We start from the raw sequence: 24,317 nt of genomic DNA, 5'->3' as shown, positions 1-24,317 counted from the left end.
GACAAACATGCTGCGAACAAACTCTGAAAAACGGATACATTTGTAATGCGATTTGCATAACTTTAGGCGGTTTATCGTGCGATAGATCAAGACGTCTCACATTCAAATGACTTTCTCTCAACGGGGTTTGTTTGTCCCTTTCGGCAAGGCTGATCATCATCACGATCGGCACGATAGTTTCTCTGGATTGTTTCCAAAGTTCGTGGAACCATTTATGTCCACGCTGGCACGCTTGCCCTCGATTCTCGTATTCGCAAACCTTGCTGCGGACTGAGGTGTCAAGACGTTGTTGTTGTTGCTCTTGTTATTGGTACAATCATGACACGGATTGTCGCTTCTGGAACCTGCCCACTAGAGAGACCCCCCCCCACCCACCAGGACCTTGCTGCGCCCTTGTATAGCCTCGGAACCGTGCGATCCGTTTGCTCTAACCGCTGTCTTTGCTTCTCGGTACTGCAACCGTTTCGTCGATGTGTGTCCATCCGGCTTCGGTTTTCGGGCTGCGAGTGGTCGAACGTCGTAGCCAAACTTTTGGTGCACGCTGCTAAATACCGCAGATGACGCACATTGTCCAGCCGGTCCCAAGGAAACTCCACAAAGCTTTCGCAGTTGAAGCTGGCATTTTACGTTTTGCATTTCGTGCCTTTTCGATCGATATGCTGCTCAATGATTAAAATAAACAATGGAGACGATGACGCCTGCAAAACTGTCTCCAGCAGGTAAGTTTTGGGTGATGCTCTGTATAATGGCACCGTGTGTCATAACGCTACGAACTAAATAAACAATTTCCTTCCTTTATTATGTTAAACTTTTGATTTCGTTTAATTTATTATTTATTTTTAATTTCCTCTGATTATATTGGGCAGTGTTCTTGTGCACTGCGGAACTTGGGAACTGCGAAATAGGATAGTAGCAGCGTGGTAGCAGATGAGTGGAAACGCAGTGGCCAACAATCGAAGGAGCCAATTCATTTTCACGGTCAAGGACGCGCAACGTATACCGTCATCGATTACCACCTCGGTTTGGCCAATCATCGCGTCCTTCCCGTTTGATGGCGCGCGTTGAATAAGAGATGGCGCTCGCGTCATCGTAGCCAAGGCAAGGCGGTTGTCTCAAGCCATCGAGTGTGCTCATTGTCCCCGGTTTCCCTGGCTGTTGAATGCAGTTTTTGGTGCCATGAGGAAAGCGGAACCGCGCGAAGCATTTTCTCGTCTTGACCTTCCAGGGTCGTCATGGTGGTTCTTCGTAATGGTGCTTCAGATTTTCTTTCGCTGCTTTGCATGTGTGCGTACTTCGCCAAAAGTATCACTTTTGATGCAATCAGCACAATTTTTGCTCTGTGTCCTTCGGGTGGAAGGAAGAATGTGCTCGTTTAATAAGGATTTTTGTTTGTTTTTGCATGTGGAGCGGTTTTTTTTCCCGGGTCCCTTCTGGGTCGCTAATCGTCGAACAAGCAAGTGCGCTTGGTTGAAGAGTGCTTCTGTGTTTGATAAAGTCTTCTCTTTGATTCGTATGCTAAGCATGTATGCTTACCGTTCGTTGGGAGTAGCTTTAATCTATTTCCATTTCTAATACAAACAGTTATTAACAATTGTTCTTACTTTAGTGTCAATTAACTTCCACTGTTTTGGCAATTGTTTTTGTTTATGGACAATGTGTATTAACATCGTCCATACATCCACACAGCATTTGCAGGAAACCCTTTAATGATCCCATAAATCACACAGCATTTTTTCGAACGATCTCCTTTTTAACGATGTAAAACACTGGAACCGGTGTTAGGATTTCGGTTTGGAAGCAAATTCCTAGCGAAACGAGAAATGTTTAATATTCCCGTAACCGGGATATCGTAAACGTGTTTGGTTTTGTTGCAATCTCACTGTTAGTCTGATGTATATTGCATAGTTGCCGTGCTCTACTTTGATGCTTCCGGAATGTTAAATGCTATGAAACCCCCAATGCATTGCGTCATCTGGTCCACACACCCCCGCGTGAGTACGACGAGCGAAAGCATTTCAAAGCAACGCTTTTCTTCGCTGTTGTTCACTGCCGGGCGCAGGCAACATTCTTGCGAAAACCCCCAAACCGACAGCTATCGCTCCAAAGATTAACCAATTTTTTCGCATCCGGATGGTGGCCCTGGTGTGTCCCGGCTGGCCGGCACACATTGCTTCGATTTAACGGGTTGCGGCGGTTTGTAGGGAAAACATCCCCCAAAATACTTTCCACACAAAGTTCCGTGAGAATCCGATACTACCCCGGTAAGGGCTAGTTGCGTGAGAGACACGGTTCAGTGAGAGGCGCGGGTGAAGGAAATTCTACAAGAGGAAGATTGAAGAAAGCAAGCAAAAAAAAAACCTTAAGCCCTTCACAAGTAGGACCAACTACAACAACAACAGCAACAGCGATAATCGAAATCGACTGCCTCGGCGGTGGTTTCAGGGTAGCAGCTGTGATGTCAGTCAGATTCTCTCTCCCGTTGTTATGTTGTGTGTTTATTTCAGTTCTTATGCGTTCTGGCGTGCCACCACGGAATCATCGATGTGGTCGACGACTACTATGCTTCATGACGAGCGCAGACCGCGTTTTATTACAGTTTATTTATGTATGATCAGATATTGTTTTTCACGTTTCGTCTCTCAGTCTGCTCAGCTTTGTGTTGTGTTTTTTCATTTTCATTCGGTTCTGTTTTGTGTTTGTATTACTTTTTTTTTGTATTACATTATTCCGTACTGTTCGTTGTGATACGTTATCAAACTTTTACTTCATTTATTATTTTGTATATATATAATTTATATTTTACGAACTATGATACTTTCTGTCCCAATACATGGTACTTTAGTACAAAACAAATAACAAAAAGCTTTGTACACGGTTATATTCATATTTTAGGTCGTATTGAATAAGTCGTCATACACCAGCAGCATGATATATTATCCTCGTCGTGGTCTAATATAAACATTCTTATGTTCTCTTTTCATTTTTCCTATTCGCATATAACCTTCTAATACAGATAAACCTGCGGCTAATACTCGTCAGTGGCAAGACGAAAGAATTCCTCTTCAGTCAAACGGACTCTGCCGGAGATATAGCACTCACAGTGTTTGAAAATTGGCCCGATGGTAAGTTGTGTATCTTCCTTCCCTTTCCTTGAGGTAATTCAAAGTATTCTGAGTATAATAATATGTGGAAAATTTGTGGCATTACTAACTCATCTTCCATTTAATGTACAAATAGTTTGAAGTGTTTATTAGCTTGAATACTTAGTTGTAAATTGTTCTTGGAACTACAAACAATTGTTTCGATCGAACGTGCAAAGGACAATGTTATGAGCAATTTATATGGAACCATTGAAGGAATTCCAGTTTTATTGAAGAAGAAGTCAATACATTTATAGTAACATTTTTCTATTGCATAAATAGAATTCCTTCATTTCCGTTGTCAACATATATATCAAAGTGATCGTGAACAAGGAAAATGTGAACAAATGTTGTTTGATCACAAAATTCCTTGAATTTCTGGAAATCTTGATAATGCTACAGCATTTTTCGAACCATTCCATTCGTCTTTGAGCTCTTCTGGAGCTCCCGTGGAGTGTATATTTTGAGTCGACTGGAAAGCTTGAGCTTGAGAGTTTATTTTGTGAAATTTTGTTAAAAATAAACTCGCAATAACTTTATATTTACTGCGTACAACGCATGAAAACGGTTGAAAAAGTTCCAATGAATGCTAATCAATTGATCGACAGATTTGTACATCGTAGCCCTGGGGACAATATCCATGTCAACCTACATCTGGTTTGGTGGCTACACTAGCACACACACACACCGACCATACATTCCGTCAGTGGAGGATCAATCCTTTTGGAGGCCCAGGGCGGAATTTTTAATAAGGGCCCATAATTTTGCTACGGAATTATCGGTGTTAGGGAGATGTACTTCAAACATGATGTAACAACACCAGCAAAGTCTCGGAAAGAAAGCTCCCTTGCGTACATCTCAGAGTTCTGTTGCGTAGCCCTGTAAACGGGCCTAATAAGCTAGTCTCTATATATAAGCGTTTGTATGCGCTAAGGAGAACCATAACGCCACTACTTGGATCACATTTTTTACGATTTACGTACATTTATGATTCCTGATTGCTCCAACGCCTTCTACGATTTTACGCCCAAGGTACAGTATTCAATCGGTTTACTTTACGGTAACAATCAGAGAAATTTCTTAGAAACCTGTTTCGCTCATGTTGAAGATTTAGGCGATGAACAACACAATTGTTTTCAGATTTGCGAAATCAGGAAAGCATGCTTTTCAAGAGGTGACACCTGCAGTGTGGAATAAATTTGCCTATCACTATTGCTATTGCATACTATCAAACCCGTGAGAGCGATCGCTAGTGTAAGGAAGATGGATGAAATGGAAAGCATCCTTCATCTCGTTCAAACTGCCCGTCGGTTGGTACGAAATTCCATACAAAACCAGCTGTTTTCAGATTGCCGATACCAGGAGAGCATCCACGGAAGAGGTAGCATCTAGTACAGCAATTTTGGTCGAAAACCGCCGAAAGGTATGCAATGTTTAAACACTAACTTTCCCGTTGGTCGTGAAAAATTTCTTCGAAAACTACCAGTTTCCGAATTTAAAGTACCAGGAGAGCATGCACGGAAGAGGTAGCTCCTGGTACTGCGCCGTAAGGTATGCAATGTTTATACACTAACTTTGCAACCAACTTGCAACGCAATGCGCCGTAAGGTATGCAATGTTTATACACTAACCTTGCAACCAACTTGCAATGCAAGTTTGGTGCATGCAAGAAACTTGCAGCAAGATGGCGCCCAACTTCGTACTTGCATGCAACAAACTTGCATGCAAGCTTGCATGCAAACTTGCATGCAAGTTCTTGCATGCAAACTTGCATGCAAGTTTGTATGCAAGTTCTTGCATGCAAACTTGCATACAAACTTGCATGCAAGTTCTTGCATACAAACTTGCATGCAAGTTCTTGCATGCAAACTTGCATGCAAGTTTGTTGCATGCAAACTTGCATACAAACTTGCATGCAAGTTCTTGCATACAAACTTGCATGCAAGTTCTTGCATGCAAACTTGCATGCAAGTTCTTGCATGCAAACTTGCATACAAACTTGCATGCAAGTTCTTGCATGCAAACTTGCATACAAACTTGCATGCAAGTTTGCATGCAAGAATTTGCTTGCAAGAACTTGCATGCAAGTTTGCATGCAAGCTTGCATGCAAGTTTGTTGCATGCAAGTACGAAGTTGGGCGCCATCTTGCTGCAAGTTTCTTGCATGCACCAAACTTGCATTGCAAGTTGGTTGCAAGGTTAGTGTATAAACATTGCATACCTTACGGCGCATTGCGTTGCAAGTTGGTTGCAAAGTTAGTGTATAAACATTGCATACCTTACGGCGCTAGTACCAGGAGCTACCTCTTCCGTGCATGCTCTCCTGGTACTTTAAATTCGGAAACTGGTAGTTTTCGAAGAAATTTTTCACGACCAACGGGAAAGTTAGTGTTTAAACATTGCATACCTTTCGGCGGTTTTCGACCAAAATTGCTGTACTAGATGCTACCTCTTCCGTGGATGCTCTCCTGGTATTATACATTCGGAAACAGGTAGTTTTCGAAGAAATTTTTCTCGACCATCGGGAAAATTAGTGTCCTGGTCCTGGTACAATTTCGTTTATACTTTAAAGTCACTAAGTCGATATTCTTCTCTGCATTTAATTTATCACATCGAAACAAATGTTTTATATAACCAAGGAAGATATTTTTGATAAATTTTTTACCTTGTAAATTAATTTTTTTGCTATAAATTAACTTTGTTGTAAAATTTTCAAAAATCGCACAATCGGCACAAATTTTTTGGGGCCCCCAACACGGCGAGGCCCTAGGCGACCGCCTACTCCGCCTACCGTTTGATCCGCCGCTGCATTCCGTACATCATCATTAACGGCCCAGACATTTACCGCGCAGAAATCGATGATCTCGTTACGTCGTGCGATATGTACAAATATGCAATCGCTGCCAAACATTGTTTCCGAAGATGGTGTTTCAGGTGTTCTGGCTTCTGGCAAACTCTCTTCCCCGCCCCGGCGGTACATTACACACAACTTGGATGCGAATTTTCCATTTGACACTAATGAAGACAAATCTATATGGCACGGGGCGAAAGAGACTCGCCCACTTGTGCCCACAAGCGCAAAGTTAAGGGGCCATAATGCATCCCGCGCTCTCGACGTACACGGGTTTGGTTTGCGTGTTTTTGAGGTGGATGCGGATGAGGGGGATGGAAGGACCTTTTGCCAAGAGAGAGCCCGAATGTGGTACACCCGGAATCACTTAGGATGCTTTCTGCGCCACCGGACAGTTGTAATTGAGATACACACACCGGACCGGATGGTGAACCGTGTAGTTTGCGGAAGATTGTTTTGCTTGCGCGGATGACACACACTCACACAATGTTGGTAAAAGCTGGGTGTAGAATTCAGTGTTGTAACATGCGCGTGCGCGTAAAATGTTATCAACTATTTCTCAACTACAACACAATTCGCGCCTCCTATGGAAGGAGTTTGTTTTTTTGTGTGTGGACTTATTACAATACATTTAATTTTGCTTATGGTTGTGCTTTCGTTACAAACAATTAACCACAGCAATTGTTTTGCGCCCATGTGCCCAATAAGAGCACACGCACGTGTGCAATGTGTGTTTTGTTTACACTTGCATCCGGAATCATTCGTTACGCGATAACCATCAAAAATTAACGATTGCTGTACTTATTAATTATTAATACAACAACACGTACAAGACGGTACATTTACGGGTGGAAAATCCTTCCAAAATGGAGGTTTTCCAACGGCACAAAACACCCTAAAGATACATCCACTTTAAGGCTTGTAACTAAAAGGAACGGCACCACACTCTCTCAATGTCCATTTCAGGCAACTCTCAAGGTGCCACTTTGTGTAGAATTTATTTGCTCCATTTTCTTCCTGGCAGCTGACTTTTTTCCCGAAGGGTATATGCGTTTTCCCCTAACGCTTCGCGTATAGTTGATGTGTCAAATACGATTGTGTCCCGAGGCCCAGGTTCCCTGTTTGATGCGGTATGGGAATGTAGTTGGCTCAAAGATATGCCCATAAAAGTAGCATCATTAGGTGCAGGGCCATGAGAGTTGACAAAATGTTGACAAAATCAGCTGGTCAACTGCGAAAAACCGCGCACACATTGCTAGAGTACAAAATTGCATGATATTTTTGGAACAATTGCGCTCTCTCGGTACACGTGTGTCAGAGTTACCTGGCCCACACGTAAATGTTGCTTCTTAGCCATGGAAATCGATCCTAAATTAGTAATGCGTGCATTCCAGTACTCTAACGTGGGGTGTTTCTAATGTGCAATAGACTATGCCGTGTTATGCGTCACGCACAGTTCCATAAAAGTATATTGGACGTGATCTCACATCATGTGTACCAAGCGATGTGGTATCTATAATTGTTTTGTCATCTATCGTGTTTCTGAGATGGACAAGTTTGCATCTTGATTATTGTGATATTCTTTTTTTTATCTACACCAGTTCGTTGACAACTGATCTAGCAAAACGATTGGTGAATTGAACATTATTCTGCTTATGTTTATGCTTACCACGAACAACTTCTCTGCTCCGAATTTCAATCTGGCAAGAGCTTCTGCTCCTCCGGGACAAACCCATCGCTCCACGAAATGCTTGCTCAACCTGCCGGTCGCAATGACATCCAGGTCCTCGCAAAACAATCCGACCTACTAGCTACAACATTTTGGTGGGTCAGCAGTACTGAAACAGCAGGTCGTGGTGGCACGCTGTCGTGATTAATTGCCAACATTAATTACAATCAAGAAATAAGGATAGTACGGAGGACGCCTTTCACATGCGACCTGAGCGTTGCCTTTCTTTCATTGTCAATGCATTGTAAGCATAGTTAATGTTACCAAAACATTCTGTTGTTTCGAACTAAAACTGGGAGAATACGCCTGGTTGAAGTGTACACAACCACAGTGTATGCCTCATTAAAGATAACGGATACAAGCGCTTTCGAACTATGCTAAGAAGATGGTCTGTATAGGTCGAAAAAGAAAAGTGAAAAAACGTTATTTATGAGTTCTCCATACGAAATCTTTAAAAACTTTGCTTTTTGGTAGGATATTCATCATCCAAAACAGTACTACGGATGAGCAAAAAAGATAGCGGGAGTAGGTTCCACCGAGATTTGAACTCGGATCGTTGGATTCAGAGTCCAAAGTGCTAACCATTACACCATGGAACCCGTCGAGGTGGGAGAAGTTATAATGCGTACAGTATCAGCCAAGCAGTACACAGCCTGCTATGTTTCGTTAGCTTCGCCGTTTTGACCTAAATAGTATAGATATAAATATAAAAAGATTTATTACACTAATAAAGCTGGTCCTGTTTCTTTCTTTCCACACAGATTGGGAAGCGGAAGCGGTAGCAAAGGCAGAAATCTTAAGACTAATCTACCAGGGACGCTTTCTACACTGCAACGTCACGTTAGGGGCGCTGGGGCTACCATTAGGCAAAACCACCGTGATGCACTTGGTACCGCGTGATAATTTACCCGAGCCAAACTCACAGGGTAGGTGAACGATTATAACACCAAAAAAGATAACTCAAGCAATATGTATGATGTACGCTAATTATCCATGTTTCGTATTACAGACCAGCGACAAAAGAGCAAAGGCGGTTCCAGTAGATGTTGTTCCACGAGTTGTTGTATACTGTAACCACCATCACGACGACGAGAGGCGTAACACACATGCTGCTGCGGCACGGCCGTGACCGGGCGTACCACCTATGATGGCTACGAGTAACGCCTGCCTGGGACGGTGCTGGACGAACGATGAATCATCGATTTAGGAGATTGGAGGCTGGACCTGATATATGCTGTGGTCGTGTGTTGAACGTGTTGACAGCGGTACGAGCATGTTGTGTGCTTGCATCAAAGACGCGCGTCAAACAATTAAGCAAGCAGGGATTTAACGTCTGTGAGAATCCGCATATCCTGCTGTGTTGGTTGGTTGTTCGAGTATCCCGCTGAATTGGCGCGAGAATGCGACGCAACGGCGGGGACTGTGTTTATGCATGTTTTTCATCTCCTATGGAGTGTCTTGTGTGCTAATAGTAGTGGGTGCGTGCGTAGTTTGTTTTAGGCATTGACACAATTCTAGGATGCACAGTTAGGAATATTAGCCACCCAATAGTTCCCCCTAATGCTCGACTGTTGGAAAGTTTCAGCTAAATTTTGCGAAGATTCATCGGTACAGGCAGATACAGGCCGACTCCAAAACAAAAACGTCACAGCCTGGCGGCGGCACGGTCACGTAGCACTGTGTGAACGCTTTTGTATTATTAGGAAAGCAGCGAATTTCGGTAAATGTTATTAGTAGAAAGTGAATAGTGTACTAGCAATCGAGATATAATAATTAGTGTTATGTTATTTTTTTAATTATTATTATTATTATTACTGTAATAATTAATCCATCAATTCGTTTAATCCCGCTTCTGATTTTTACACCTGTTTCCAATGACTGCCTTATTTGATCGTGGTTTTCTTCCTCGATACATTGGTGGAACCACCGTATGGTGATCATCGAACATACGCAAACAGTTTTTAAGAGAAATATTAGATAGAGGAGTGGGGAGATGGAGGATAGGGCAGAGGCGCACCCTGCCAAGGACGTAGGAAAATCTCATTTGACTGACCAAACTGAAACACGTGTCCTGCAGGAGGAGAAGAGGTGTTATGAAGATGTAGTAAGCCTCACGCACCCTACCACAGCTGTTCATATCCGCTGCCACAGGAATGAACGTTGCGCGTGACCAACGTTCATGAGTGAACACCTGACACTAGGCACCGAGCAATAGATGGCGCTGTACGAATGGTGATATTTTGTATTTCGCTCTCGGTATATGCACGGAGAACACAGTTTAAGGGAAAAAATACGTACCAGTCCATTTATTGCCCGCAATTCTACACACATATCGTTCACCGGGTTTTGTTTGTCTTGCTTCTGTATGAGTTTTAAATTTCTTTGTTCGTGGATCATTATCATTTCATCGCGAAATGATCCACGTTGAACATAAGTGTGTCCTTTGTGTATTGTGTGTTTATGTAAATATGTTATCATTTATAGTTTTGTTCTTGTTGCTCACTTAAGACTAGACCTTTCCCGCCGCCTTTTTTCCGTGGGTGGCATTCAAGAAATTTAGCATACCCGATACGTTTTACGTGTATGCGGCTGCGGTAGATTTTTATTGTTTGTTTTTCGTTTATTGTTATTATAGTGAAAAAGTGAAATGGGTGGGAGAAAAGGACACGGGCAAGGAGCGGAGAAGCTGCTGAGTGAGAATTATTCGTTCGAACGTTTGAAAGGTTCCATAGCAATATGGTAAAAGAGCGACGCTGCATCATTCACGCGCGTAGCTAACGGGAAGAAGGCGCAAGTTGGTAAACGAAAACTAGTGAAACAAAAATGAAGCAAAAGGCAAAATGTGGTTGTAGTTATTAAAAGTAAACACAAAAGTATATATATATATATATATATATACATATAAACTGAAACCTATAGATGGTGGTATAAATATTACTTTACAAAAGAGCTACAAAAATACTATACCGTAAAGCGGGGAGCGAGATTAGGAGGCGAGACGAATGAGGCAAACGCAGTTATGGAAGCAGAAAAAATGGTAGATAAATCAGAAACAAATCGGTGTGTACCGAGATATGAGAGGCGGAATCAAACGACTAACTTAGGCGAAAAGAAATTATTATACTTTGTTCACTTCTGTTTAGGTTAGTTTAAGCAAATGTATTTGATAATGAGTCCTTAATTGAAAGGGGGGGAAAACACGAGAAAAACTACCAGCGACTAGAAGAGAAAGGATGAGAAAAAGAGAGAGATTTGTATGTATGTGTGTGTGTGTGTACTGTTACGATAGGATAAGGATAGGGCGAGAAACGAAAAGCGTATGTGTATGTTTCATCATGATAGATAGTAGTTGGACAAAGGGAAACATGCAACCATGTTGTGCTATTACTGCAAGTCTATCACTAATCATACTAAACCGCAAGCAAAACAAAACACTAAACCAGTTTGAGCCGAATTCCAGTTGGTAAGATAGAGGCATTCAGTCTAAATTTTCCAACCATGAGCTCTTGTCACGATGAGCTCATCAATATCACCAATGTTCGTCGCATTGCATCTCAATAAGTTCCAAATGAAACTCATACAACCCGCACCCACCACTACTCGCTACCGTGTGTGGCACCGGTTAGAACGAACGAATGTATATGCGAATCACAAAATCTCAAAGCGTTTATTGTTTGTGTACATTTATCTCTCTCTTAATCTCCTCTATCTAAAGCTCAAAAGCGAACTGTATTCCTTAGAAGACTTTTGACGACTGTTTCTTCTCCATCGTTATCACCGTTGCCGACATCTCATACCCTGTTGGTCCACGTTCACGGTCGTTTCAATGCGGATCAACCACTTCCGTTAGCTTCGCAACACCCCGCAATCATCCCTAGGAGGCGCATAAAATTGTAAAACATCGGTGTATGATTTTATTGATCATCGGTAGAAAAACAATTAAAAAAAAAGGGTCCGTAAATACTAAACCACAAATTAGGCCCAGAGGATACAGGTTGAGCGCAACAAAACAAAACAACAAAAAAAACACTAAAAGAAACTAATCAAAAATACACAGGAAAACAAACACACTATGAATGTAACCGTGTAACTACACACACACAAACACTTGTGCGCCGTGCACGACAATTGCTTAGTTTTGTGCAGTACGTGCGTATATACATATATAAGGAAGCGTGAAACGGTCGGATATTTTAAACATATTAGAACGTGCAAAACTGAACATGCGAACGTTGAACATACTAGTGTTAATGAACGGGAAAGAGATAAACCTCTGGGGATGGGAAAAAGCAACAATAATGCCAATGCGCGCGGTGGTTCGACGGAAGAGAGATAAAAAACATATGTTGAAGAAGGAATAGTTTTTGGGAAGTGATGAAAAAATGCAAACCGATTCTCAAAAAACAAAACAAAAACAGAAACCAAGAAAGAAAAACAGAAAACGTGTATTTCCTGCGTAAATAATAGAGAGAAAGTGATAAGAAATCGTAGCAAATGTAGACACAGCCGATATGACAGCCAGAGGCGCGCAGAAACATAAGGAGCCGGAAGTTTAAGCGAACGAAAAAAAAAAAACCGTGATGGAGGATGATAAGGATAATAGGAAGTGTTGTGTACGTAAAGAAGCAGCTTGTAGGAAAGCCGGAGAAAAACAACAGCACACACATGCACACAGACGAAACTCGTACGAAAAGAGTTATAAAACGCGCGCCACACATGTGAGTGGGTGTGTGTATGTGTGTGTGCGTGTTTGTGCTGCGGAAAACTGCCGTGAAAGCAGTGTGGAGAAAAGCATAATAAAAGCTGAAGATGTATTGTTAATATACCATTGTTATTTGTTGTGTTTTTTTCACAGTTTGACAGAATGGGAGTACTATTCTTAAATACTTTAAATTTTAAGTTAAGTACTTCAATTTAAAAAAAATAGTAAAGTAAAGCTAATTCTGTCGCTGAAGGAAACGGACAAACGAGGCACGAAAGAAAAAAAAAGTCTCTCTGTTTCCGCCCGGGATCGAACCGGGGGCCTTCCGCGTGTTAGGCGGATGTGATAACCACTACACCACGGAAACAGCTGATGAAAGTGTGGTTTAACTCGCCACTTGAACATCGGTATGCTACACCTGTTATACCTAGTTTAGTTAAGTTATTTTCTACAAACTGTACTTGTTTTGTAATTTTATTTAAGAATAACGTCTATAATTAAAATTTACAACATATTTTCAAGCGTTTATTGCTTAACTTATTACCTATTATTCGTTTAGTTTTTCAATTTAAACTTATACCGTTGCAAATTTACTTTAATCCGTTAGGAACTACTGTTTTTAATTTAATTGTTATATAAAAATTACTTTATTACAAATTATCATTCAAAATTTAATAAACAACTTTATCTTCTTGCCTGAATTCACGTTGTACATTGTACAACGCGCCCTGCAGCGTGCGTATAGCTCATCCGCTCTCGGACGTTATCATCGAACGTGATACGAAATACCAAACAAACAAACCGTTTTCAGATTTGCGCTACCAGGAGAGCATCCAAAACAGAAGGTAACATTGAAATGAAATGAAATGAAATGAAATGAAATGAAATGAAACGAAATGAAATGGAATGAAATGAAATGAAACGAAATGAAATGAAACGGAATGAAATGAAACGGAATGAAATGAAACGAAATGAAATGAAACGAAATGAAATGAAACGAAACGAAATGAAATAAAATGAAATGAAACGAATAAATACAAATCAGCTTGAACTGTTGTAGGGTTCTATTGCATATATCAATTGAACAGTAATTTCAGTTGTACCGTATATATATTTGAGCGAGATGAAGGATGAAAGTTTTAGCGAGATGAAGGATGGAGTTCAGGCACAATTTGATAGCCAGTAACAAATTATAGGGATACAACACCACAAAGCACTCATTAATTTTTCTCAAATAAATTGAGTTTTCAATGCCAAAAAATGAGACCACTTTCAGGACGCACGATATCGCCAACAATGTTTTAACAAGACTACTACGATAGGTGTTATCGTTTTTATATCAATGCATACTTTATTTCTCCAAGTATCTTTTTTCATGTACTCGTTTTAGTTAGATCCACGATTTCGCGATGATGATCTCCAACCGTAGGGATTTTAGAACAATTTCAGTCTAACAACGATGCAAATGTTACCGAAATTACAACATTGTAGTATGAATAGTATTTTACACAGGGAAATCATAAAGTATTTGGACAGTTTCTCATGGATTTGAACGTAATTTTCCTCAGCTTTCCGAAGATTACTTACTAGGCTTAATTTTACCACATAGGTCCGGATGGGATTTAGGACCTGCCCTGTTGTGTGAAGACCGGCACCGCTACCTATACACCACCAGCCCCAGTGGAGGATCAATCAACTCACTTTGAGTCATCCCCCGATTAGTTCTTGCCCAAATTTTTTTGGGGCCCCAACACGGCGAGGCCCTATCCGACCGCCTACTCTGCCTACCGTTTGATCAGCCGCTGACTTCACTCTCCGTACGCCATATAAATCACCTTTCTAAACAATTAATCGGAGTACCGATCATTGCGATCATGACAACAGCTTGCTAACATTAAGTGTAATTATTAGATAGTTATCCACATGGACAGTAAGGCAACAAAAATTCGCTCGAAAACCACCGCAAAATCGCTTCGAAAGCTACCAGTTTACTACCAGGAGAGCATCCACGGACGAGGTAGCACCTAGTACAGCAATTTTGCTCGAAAACCGTGCGAAGTGTCCGTTAAATACAACATTATTGTTGCTCGTGTCTAACAGTATCTATAGGTGTGCTTCCAGCAAGTTCTGCATTAACAGTAACATTATTCAAAATGCTCGAACAACATCATGCATCCTTCAGACGACTCGTTGCCGGATCGGGTCGTTGCAATCACCACCGCTTGAGTCACCTGTGGAATGCACCGGACAACGCTAAAAATTGGTGTACGTCCCCCCCCCCCCCCGGGGTAGTGGGAAAAGATCCTTTCCCCACTGAGAGCTCGCTGAGTGAATGTATGACGTCAGGTCCATCGCCCCCTCCATCCCAAGACACGCAGAAGAAGAATTCCCGGGGACCGGTTTCTACACGCGTGTTCACGTCATTGTGTTCCTTTCTCCCACCACCCCAAGGCAGGGGTGTGTATCAACCTGTTGTTAGAGCAGCAAACAGAGCGCTCACGGGCCGACGAGCGAATGCCGCGCGCGTTTTGTTTGGTCAAATGGATCGGTGCACTTGACGAGTGCGGACACGCGGATATTGTATCAAAACGCGAAGCCGAGCCGGTTTCGTTTCAGTGGTTGGTACGCACACGTTTGCCGTTTTCCGAAGGAGTAGCGCACCCCGTCAGCAGTAATTGTCACCCTATCATATCTGTAGTGTGTGGAGTGGTTCGCGCGCGCTATCTCAACTTTGTTTGCGTTATCCGGTGGTAACAGTGTGTAGCCTTATCGTACCGTCGTGGTTTCGTGTTTTTTGTTCCCTCGACCCATTCTTGCAACTGCAAGGGAACTGTTTGGAAACATTTGACTCATATTTAACTAAAGTGCACCCCGGTTCTTGAGGTGTGGCTCTCGTTGGGCTTTACAGTGTCACTGTGAAATTAAAAGTGAGTAGTACTGAATTTTCTTTTTTTTAAATCATTTTACAAACAATTTAAAGCAAAAAGTGTAGACCGCGAATCGTGACGTCAGGGGCAAAAGAAATGAAATTGGTCACGTATTTACTCTCCGGTACCGTAAAGCGTAAAGACACTTTGGTTTCGCATGGATCTTTTTTGTTTTTTTGTTTGGCGTTGGCCTCAAATACGAAACGTGCGTACTCAAGAAGCGGCATGCATCCGGGATTTATTTGAATGTCGTGCTGAATTTCGTCCCGAACAGTGAGCAGTCACTCTGTGGTCGCGTGACTCATCGTAATTTCCAATCGAACCGACGGAAGCTGAACCCGATCAGCCGAAACTAACGTGCGCGCCGTGTACTCCATGGTACGGGTCTGTCTCCTGGCTACACGTTGCGCTTGCGTGAGTCATGGACCACCCCCCCCCCCCCCCCCCCGGGGCCCAGTGGATCGGTTTCAGAGCTCTGTACCGTGCTACACATTGACCACCGACAAACCGTGATAGTTCAATTAGGGCGACGAAATGAAGCCATTCAAAAATGATTTACTGTGACGGAAAACAAAGCAACCGCAGCAAACGGCGAAACGCTGTCATTTGTGTTGCGCCCGGTGTACGAAAATGTCAAACGGTGTGTGTTTTAAAACCCCATTTTTGGAGAGACGTTTGTTTATTCTTTTACGAAGCCCTTTACACTAAATCCGGCACCATATATATATATACCAATATCTACTAAAAGGAACCGCTCTGGTGACATGGGAAGGGAAGATAGGAATGGCAGTTGGGTGGCAAAAAGTGAGTTTGAAACTTCATTAAAAGTTTTTTTTGTTTTCCCTTTTAGTTTCGTAGTGATGTGAAGGTCGGTGCGCATGCTAACCAACCTTAAACCAGCCGGACAGCCCATTGGAACATCATCATCTACTCGTACAAAAAAAAACTTCCGAAAAAACCACCGCAGCACTCTCATCGTTTAGCATCCCGGGCACCACGAGTTCCGCATCGATTCGAAAGTGAATTTTAAACATTTTACGCTCCTTTGTGTGTGTGCATGTATGTACTTGTGTGCCCATTTTAAAAAGAAGAACAACAACAACAAATAAAGCTACCGACAATGAAGGCCCCACCGAAAGGGATGCTGGCGCATGGTGTCTGCGTGGTCGTGATGCTGCTGCCGTTGCTTCCCGTTGGTGAAACGTTCAATCTTTCCCCAGTGCCGAACTACGTGTTCCGGGAACCGAACTTGGAGTTACATATGGAAAAAGTACGCAGTTCGTACTTTGGATATTCGCTTAATCTGCGCCCTGGAGGGTAAGTGTGCATGGCTGGTGGGAAGTTAATGAAAGAGAAATTAAAAGCCAACAGACAACAGTGCGTAGAAAAAACTGCACACCTCAAGGAGAGAAATGTTGTTTTTAGCAGGCATAATGTCTTTGTGTGTCTCAAGTACACAGCTGCCGAACGTAATTGGTCCGTTTCCCTTATGTGGAATGGTTTTGCAAGCAGGCACAGGCACCGGAAGTGTGTCGCAATGTTCAATATGAGATGAGTAATATTCATAATTCTCGTGCAAACTATGAGTATAACCTCCAACCCTAACTGGTAATTGGTGTCACTGATCCATAAGACACTCAACCACAAGACTAGACAAAACAAAACACCAGAAAGATGAAATCAGATAAAGTTATCTCACTTCTCTCCAGTAAGATTAATTGTTTTTTATATTCATATTGTAACTCGAGCAATATATTAATAAGGGAATTATCTCGGTACTTGTCGCGTTTGTTATTAGTAACTAATTTATTCAACTTCTACATTTGAAGTTGACATAGATTGAGGACAGATTCCTTCAAACCGCTCACGATTATTCGTTAGTGATCGCGCATTGAAATCTTTTATTTGTCTTCGATAAAAGAAGGATAAACAAAGAAGCCCCAATAACCTATGGAGGATGTGTCATGATGACAATGTCACCAAATAAATAAAAAACAGCAATGAAAAGAACCTAACGGTCATTGCTAAAATATGAACCGGTGAACCATGACACATTCTATAGAGCTGAGCAGTGGAGGATCAATCCCCTTGGAGGCCCAGGGCGGAATTTTTAAAGCGGGGCCTTTAATTTTGCTACGGCATTATCGGTGTTAGGGAGATGTACTTTAAACATGATTTAACAACACCAGCAAAGTCTCGGAAAGAAAGCTCCCTTGCGTACATCTCAGAGTTCTGTTGCGTAGCCCTGTAAACGGGCCTAGTAAGCTAGTCTCTATATATAAACGTTTGTATGCGCTAAGGATAACGATAACGCCACTACTTGGATCGCCATTAGCTGGTACGAAATTCCATACAAAACTAGCTGTTTTCAGATTGCCGATACCAGGAGAGCATCCACAGAAGAGGTAGCACCTAGTACAGCAATTTTGGTCGAAAACCGCCGAAAGGTATGCAATGTTTAAACACTAACTTTCCCGTCGGTGGAGAAAAATTTCTTCGAAAACTACCAGTTTCCGAATTTAAAGTACCAGGAGAGCATGCACGGAAGAGGTAGCTCCTGGTACTGCGCCGTAAGGTATGCAATGTTTATACACCAACTTTGCAACCAACTTGCAACGCAATGCGCCGTAAGGTATGCAATGTTTATACACTAACCTTGCAACCAACTTGCAATGCAAGTTTGGTGCATGCAACTTCGTACTTGCATGCAACAAACTTGCATGCAACAAACTTGCATGCAAACTTGCATGCAATCTTGCATGCAAGTTTTCGCATGCAATTTCTTGCATGCAAACTTGCATGCAAACTTGCATACAAACTTGCATGCAAACTTGCATGCAAGATTGCATGCAAGTTTGCATGCAAGAAATTGCATGCGAAAATTTGCATGCAAGATTGCATGCAAGTTTGTTGCATGCAAGTACGAAGTTGGGCGCCATCTTGCTGCAAGTTTCTTGCTTGCACCAAACTTGCATTGCAAGTTGGTTGCAAGGTTAGTGTATAAACATTGCATACCTGACGGCGCATTGCAAGTTGGTTGCAAAGTTAGTGTATAAACATTGCATACCTTACGGCGCAGTACCAGGAGCTACCTCTTCCGTGCATGCTCTCCTGGTACTTTAAATTCGGAAACTGGTAGTTTTCGAAGAAATTTTTCACGACCAACGGGAAAGTTAGTGTTTAAACATTGCATACTTTTCGGCGGTTTTCGAGCAAAATTGCTGTACTAGGTGCTTCCTCTTCCGTGGATGCTCTCCTGGTATTATACATTCGGAAACAGGTAGTTTTCGAGGAAATTTTTCTCGACCAACGGGAAAATTAGTGTCCTGGTCCTGGTACAATTTCGTTTATACTTTAAAGTCACTAAGTCGATATTCTTATTTAAATTCCATTATGACGGCAATGCCGTATTTAAGTCGATATTCTTCTCTGCATTTAATTTATCACATAGAAACAAATGTTTTATATAACCAAGGAAGATATTTTTTTTTTTTTTACCTTGTAAATTAATTTTTTTGCTATAAATTAACTTTGTTGTAAAATTTTCAAAAATCGCAAAATCGGCACAAATTTATTGGGGCCTCCAACACGGCGAGGCCCTAGGCGACCGCCTACTCCGCCTACCGTTTGATCCGCCGCTGGAACTGAGATAACAAAATAAGTAACTCCTCTTGATTGATTCGTTTAAAGAAAATTCCAGTTTAGTTTTCTTAAATTGAAGACAGTATATTTTATACAACCTTTACCTACTATTAACTAAATTGATATCAATCGCACATTAAGGTTGGTATATGTTCGCCATCGGGTAGCTTTTTTCCCAAAACTGAACCTAAACATGCAATCAGCGACCGCTTCGTTTTGAATATTTTTCACCATAATTCGATGATTCATATCGGCTCTTCGAGAGGCTAAACCCGTCCGAAGCGCGCATTGTCCGAAGGGAATTCGTCAGCATATTTGGGGCCTTATTTCCCACCCCGTTTGGTGCCTGCCTTTCCTTTGAGAGTTAAAGCTGTCACGCCAATTTCGGTCAACATTACTAGTGTAGAGCGGAATCTTCACCCTTTGGGTTAGTTAGTTTTGGTGAGGAACATATTTAAAAATGCCACACCTCATAAAACCCCGTAATGTGTTCGTTGCACCTGCTTCTTAACTGGATATTCGTCCAATTGTTTCCAATTTTAAAATGTGTTGATTTTATGTTTCATCTTATTTTCGGCAACATGAATATACTTACACGAGATTCTTTTACTTTACAGTGTAATTGTCGGTGCACCGAGAGCTCAATCGGATTTGGCGGCACAGCGCAAAGTGAACGAAACTGGCGCCATCTATCGGTGTCGCTTTGCGGACGGTGTATGTGGTCCGTACTACTTTGATAAGCTAGGCAACACGAACGCCGAACAGTCGGACTTCGCGTACAACTCGGAGAAGAAGGACTTTCAGATGCTGGGCGCAACCATGGATGGTCATGGGTCCGATGGCGATCGGTTTGTGGTCTGTGCGCCGAAGACGATCAGTGAGCTGGTCGATTACTATCTGCTGCACGGCATTTGCTACGTTACGGACGGTACCGAGCAGGACCAGGAACCGAAAGACATTCGAAAGATCATACCGTTGCGTGCGAAAGGTGAGAGTTGCCATGCCGGTCCGGTATCTGTCCACTGTACCTTAAGCCTGTCTCTTTGCATTTGTAGATAAGCAGCTGCACAAGGATCCGTACGGACAGTACTACAACTACATGTACGGTGAGCAGGGCATTAGCGTGCACGTGACCGACGATGGGGAGGAGATACTGATCGGGGCACCGGGAGTCTTCAACTGGCGCGGTACGGTAGTGCGATATAGACGCCGCTTCAACGAAGATATGGGTGGCCTCAGCCGACGTGACGATTGGTTGGCTCAGCATCGTCCAAGCAATCGACACAGGCGCCAGATGATACAGTACGTCAGTGATGTACCGAATCCGTACTTTAGCGCTATACAGGACGATTCGTACTTCGGATATGCGGTCGGGTCGGGAGATTTTCGGGGCGACCGAAAGACACTGTACGTGGCGAGTGCTCCCCAATCGAACGGCCAGGTGGGCGAAGTGTTTCTGTTCGACATCATCAACGCGGATTCGTTCCTGGAAACGCAGATCAAGGTGCGCTACACCTTTCCCGGCCAGCAGCAGGGTGAATACTTCGGGTACGCCCTGCTGGCCGAAGATTTCAATGGTGATGGGTTCGCGGATCTAGCTATCGCCGCACCGATGCATAGCCGATCGGGCGATCATGATAGTGGCGTTGTGTACGTATACTGGAACGAGGGCGAACTGAACTTTCAGCTGCAGGGAATGCTTGCCGGCAATCAGGAAGTTGCCGGTCGGTTTGGTACAAGCCTCGGAAGAATTGGTGATATTAACATGGACGGATATAACGGTAAGCGTCATGCGTATATTGCTCAGACAACTTCGACACTAACGCTTTCGTCCACTTTCAGACCTTGCGGTTGGTGCGCCTTTCGAGGGTAATGGTGCCGTGTACATCTTCCTCGGTTCGGCGGACGGACTGCAATCGAAACCAAGTCAACGGTTAACACCACCAACGAACGAGGTGCTCTCGCCTCAGCCCATGTTTGGTTTCGCTCTGTCACGTGGCAGCGACATCGATGCCAATGGTTACAAGGATCTTGCCGTCGGATCGCCGAATGACGAGAAGGTGTATGTCTACCGGACGTATCCGGTCGTGCGCGTCGAGGCGGAAGTGACCTCGTCCAAGCGGGAACTCACACTAGACGACACAACGTTCGATCTGTCCATCTGCATGAGCGCAATGTTCGTCGGCGGACAACCGTTTGATGTGCAGCTCAGTTACGAGCTTAGCGTAGATGCACAGGTTGGCCGTGTTACACTGGCGGGCGTTGGTGGTAATAGACGCAACGAAACTATCACCGTCACCGGCGCGAATGAATGTCGGCGGATCGATGTGCGTCTGAAGGCTACAGCCGCCAGCATCTACAAACCAGTGTTGGTCGAGCTGTCCTATGAACTGGTACGACAGCTTCCAGCAGCTGACGGGGATGATGCAAGCTTCTGTGACGCGTGTGCTCTGCTCGACCCAACTGTGCCGAATCGGGTAATTCAAAAGATTTCCTTCAAGACGGGCTGCCAAGGAGAGGTGTGCGTGTCCGATTTACGTCTGTCTGCCCGTTGGTTAGACATTACGCCTGTATACGTACTCGGCAGTACGAAGAAAGCATCGCTCGAGTTCGAGGTGTACAATGCGGGTGAGAATGCGTACCTACCCCAGCTGAACGTCACACTCACACCGGCTCGTCTGACACTGGCCAAGCTGACATCAGAGTGCGTGCAATCGATCACTGCGGAGGGAGTTAATGTACTGTGCGATCTCAACAATGGTTTACCGCTGAAGGCATCCTACACTTCCCGGTACACTCTCATCCTCGATATGACAAAATTGGAAGGTACCAGTGCCGATATTAAGGCGGAAGTGATGAGTTCCAGCGATGAATCCGTGCAGGAGGATAACTTCATCGAGCAGGTGCTTACACTGCAGGAGTTTAGCGATATCGAGATAATAGGGTAAGTGTTCCGCCCAGGGTCAGGGCTCAGCGAGGAGTTTATACTTAAAGCATTCTCCCACTTTATCATAGAAAAACTTCAACATCGGAAGTATTCCTGGAACAGCAAAGTGGACTGCACAACATCACGTACGAGATTCAGGTCCACAGCAATGGACCTAGCACCTTCCGGCGGTTGGAGTTTACGCTGGATGTACCGCTTGTGTATCACAAGCCAAGCTCTGGAAAATCATTCAAGATCATTAACTTTAACAACATGGTCGTGACCGGATACTACAACTACAAAACGCTCGACTACACCTGGACGCAGAACGATACTATCCTGCTGCCGAATCCGATCGAACGCGATCATATCCTTCCGCCGACTGCAGGCGTAGAAGATATGCACCGACTGCCGTCCGATTTTGATCTCCTCTCCGGTGGTGGAATCGCTAGTGCTGGAATCGGTGGGCTTGCCGGAGAAAATCAACCTTACGGTTATGATCCAGCCACGGCAGGTATGCATCGGCGCCGTCGACGTCAAAGCGGTTCTCAGGAACAGTACTACAACCGGTACACCGGACAGGTGGCGGGACATTCGCGTGTACGTCGCAGTCTGTCGACGGTGACCGATGCCACAGTGCAGGCCCTTCCTGGAAACCGTACGCTGTTCTTTAACTGCGCAGAGGAGGATTCCTTCATCGAGTGTGCCCGCCTGAATGTGGCGGTAGACATCTTCCGTCCGACGAATGTGCCCATCATTATAACGCTTCACTTCCAGCTCGATCTCGATGCAATCGGTGAAGCGTTTCTCGAACGTGAAGACATCTTCGCCCTGACGATGTTGGCTGATGTGCACAAGACGGGCGACCCGGACGGTGCTACCTTCCGGCAGGTCCGTAGCAATCCCTCTACGGTGGTGTATCGTTATTCGGACGGTAGTACTCCGGTCTGGGTGATCATTGTGTCGGTACTCGGCGGACTGTTGCTGGTTGCTGCGATCACGTATGGTTTGTATCGAGCCGGGTTCTTGAAACGCAATCGCGTTGATAAGGAAGCGTTTGAAAACCTGCATCGTGAGGTAAGTGCATTGTTGGGTGTGCGCATGTGTAAGAGCGCTTAACGATAGTCCATGTTTTATCTTTCAGAGCGCACGCCTTAACGAGCCGGAACAGGTAAACCAATCACCGGCAGAAGCTACCACTGAACTGAACTGATATGTTTGCCCGGGTGAGTTGATGAACTGAGCGTTACGACAAAACACTGGCAGCATATTTCTTGACACCAAATAGTAATGGCTGAGCGTTGCACAGACGAACTGCTGCTAAGGAATAGTGCATTTGTTATGTTTATAGCCGATTTAGACATTGCCGATAGCTCGGCTTAGTAAAGCCGTAGTGTTATAATGAATTATTCAATTAGGATAGGCAAAAGGATACTTTAAGCTCTAGTTGAAACGACCCGGTCGGTAGCTCCGAGGTTGTGGTGCTACAAAAAAGAAAAAAAGAAGCCATTAGCATATCTTTATCAATTTCAGTTCGTAGAATTAGTTCATTATTAACAGTATCCTAAGCTGCAGCATAAACACTATGGCATTGATGTGGTACATTTTTTAATTAAATTAGTGTAGCGTTAGCCTTAGACACGACACAAACTTTGAGCAAAAGACATGTTTTACCATGTTCTAGTCACATCCGGTAGTGCTTATAGTGCATAGGATATTGTGAGTTTAATGCATGCATCAAATTCATTATACATTACCCATTATCGATATCGTTGTGCAAATGAGATGAACTACATCGCAACATCACTACCTCTAATTATTACTTTTTTAATGGAGCATCAAGATCTATCCCATTTTTGCTGTTGTATGTGAACTGTTTGGTGAGAATTTCTTCCTTGTGACATCAACATACTTATAAAACGTGGTTGCTTTTGTATGAAGATTTTGCTACAAAGTTAATTCCAATTGCACAAGCTATCTCGGACGCTGTCAGCTTTACGGTTCGATTTCGATTTTAGCATAGATCCATAACTATTAGATAGTAAAAATAAACTTTATAGCTTTATCACTTGCTTGTGAAGAACTGTTGCTTATAGCAGATATTAAAAGGGTTACATTATGAATAATTTACAAAACAACGGGAAATAATAATTGAAATTCGTAATTTAGAATTGCAAGCAGGAAAATTAAATGTAAATTAAACTAAATTCTCACCACTCTTCGTAGTGCAAAATGAGCAAACCGAACTACCAACCAGTTTAATAATAAATACGTTTTTATTAGAATTTCTCTTACTCTTACTCATTGTTGTTTGTTGATTTCTGCTTAATACCGGGACCGGCTTCCCCGAATTAGTGTACTATTTGATGGTTATATTATCGTATCATTTCAGTGAGTGCA

General features: G+C 43.2%; 2 protein-coding genes and 2 non-coding genes across 4 annotated transcripts in view; 2 read left to right on the top strand and 2 right to left on the bottom strand.

The window, feature by feature from the left end:
- LOC128310214 (ubiquitin-like protein 3) overlaps positions 1–11,818 on the top strand; it is a 55,225-nt gene extending 43,407 nt beyond the window's left edge. Inside the window, exons 3-5 of the mRNA XM_053046800.1 lie at positions 3,014–3,122; positions 8,482–8,646; positions 8,730–11,818. Of these exons, the coding sequence (XP_052902760.1) occupies positions 3,014–3,122; positions 8,482–8,646; positions 8,730–8,794 (339 nt within the window). The 3' untranslated portion in view covers positions 8,795–11,818. The remainder of the gene's footprint in view (positions 1–3,013; positions 3,123–8,481; positions 8,647–8,729) is intronic.
- On the bottom strand, positions 8,248–8,319 carry Trnaq-cug (transfer RNA glutamine (anticodon CUG)). The gene has a single exon. It is a non-coding gene; the product is annotated as a tRNA-Gln (tRNA).
- Positions 11,819–12,716: 898 nt separating the features above from the next.
- Positions 12,717–12,789, bottom strand: Trnav-aac (transfer RNA valine (anticodon AAC)). Its single transcript has one exon. It is a non-coding gene; the product is annotated as a tRNA-Val (tRNA).
- Positions 12,790–16,469: 3,680 nt separating this feature from the next.
- LOC128300773 (integrin alpha-PS3-like) lies at positions 16,470–24,187 on the top strand. The gene is made up of 6 exons (XM_053037366.1): positions 16,470–16,666; positions 19,609–19,979; positions 20,047–20,772; positions 20,834–21,935; positions 22,007–22,994; positions 23,062–24,187. The coding sequence occupies exons 1-6, from the start codon at positions 16,470–16,472 to the stop codon at positions 23,128–23,130; spliced, it is 3,453 nt and encodes a 1,150-aa protein (XP_052893326.1). The 3' UTR covers positions 23,131–24,187.
- Positions 24,188–24,317: the final 130 nt, after the last annotated feature.

This window comes from Anopheles moucheti, chromosome 2, assembly GCF_943734755.1.
Source record: "Anopheles moucheti chromosome 2, idAnoMoucSN_F20_07, whole genome shotgun sequence".
Lineage (NCBI taxonomy): Eukaryota > Metazoa > Arthropoda > Insecta > Diptera > Culicidae > Anopheles > Anopheles moucheti.
The sequence above is the reverse complement of the archived record's forward strand: the minus strand, read 5'-3'. Positions and strand labels throughout refer to the sequence as shown.

Coding starts and splice junctions, on each gene's coding strand:
- LOC128300773 (XM_053037366.1), top strand. CDS start 16,470: ATGAAGGCCCCACCGAAAGGGATGCTGGCGCATGGTGTCTGCGTGGTC. Junction 19,980..20,046: donor CATACCGTTGCGTGCGAAAG/GTGAGAGTTGCC, acceptor TTGCATTTGTAG/ATAAGCAGCTGCACAAGGAT. Junction 21,936..22,006: donor AGCGATATCGAGATAATAGG/GTAAGTGTTCCG, acceptor ACTTTATCATAG/AAAAACTTCAACATCGGAAG.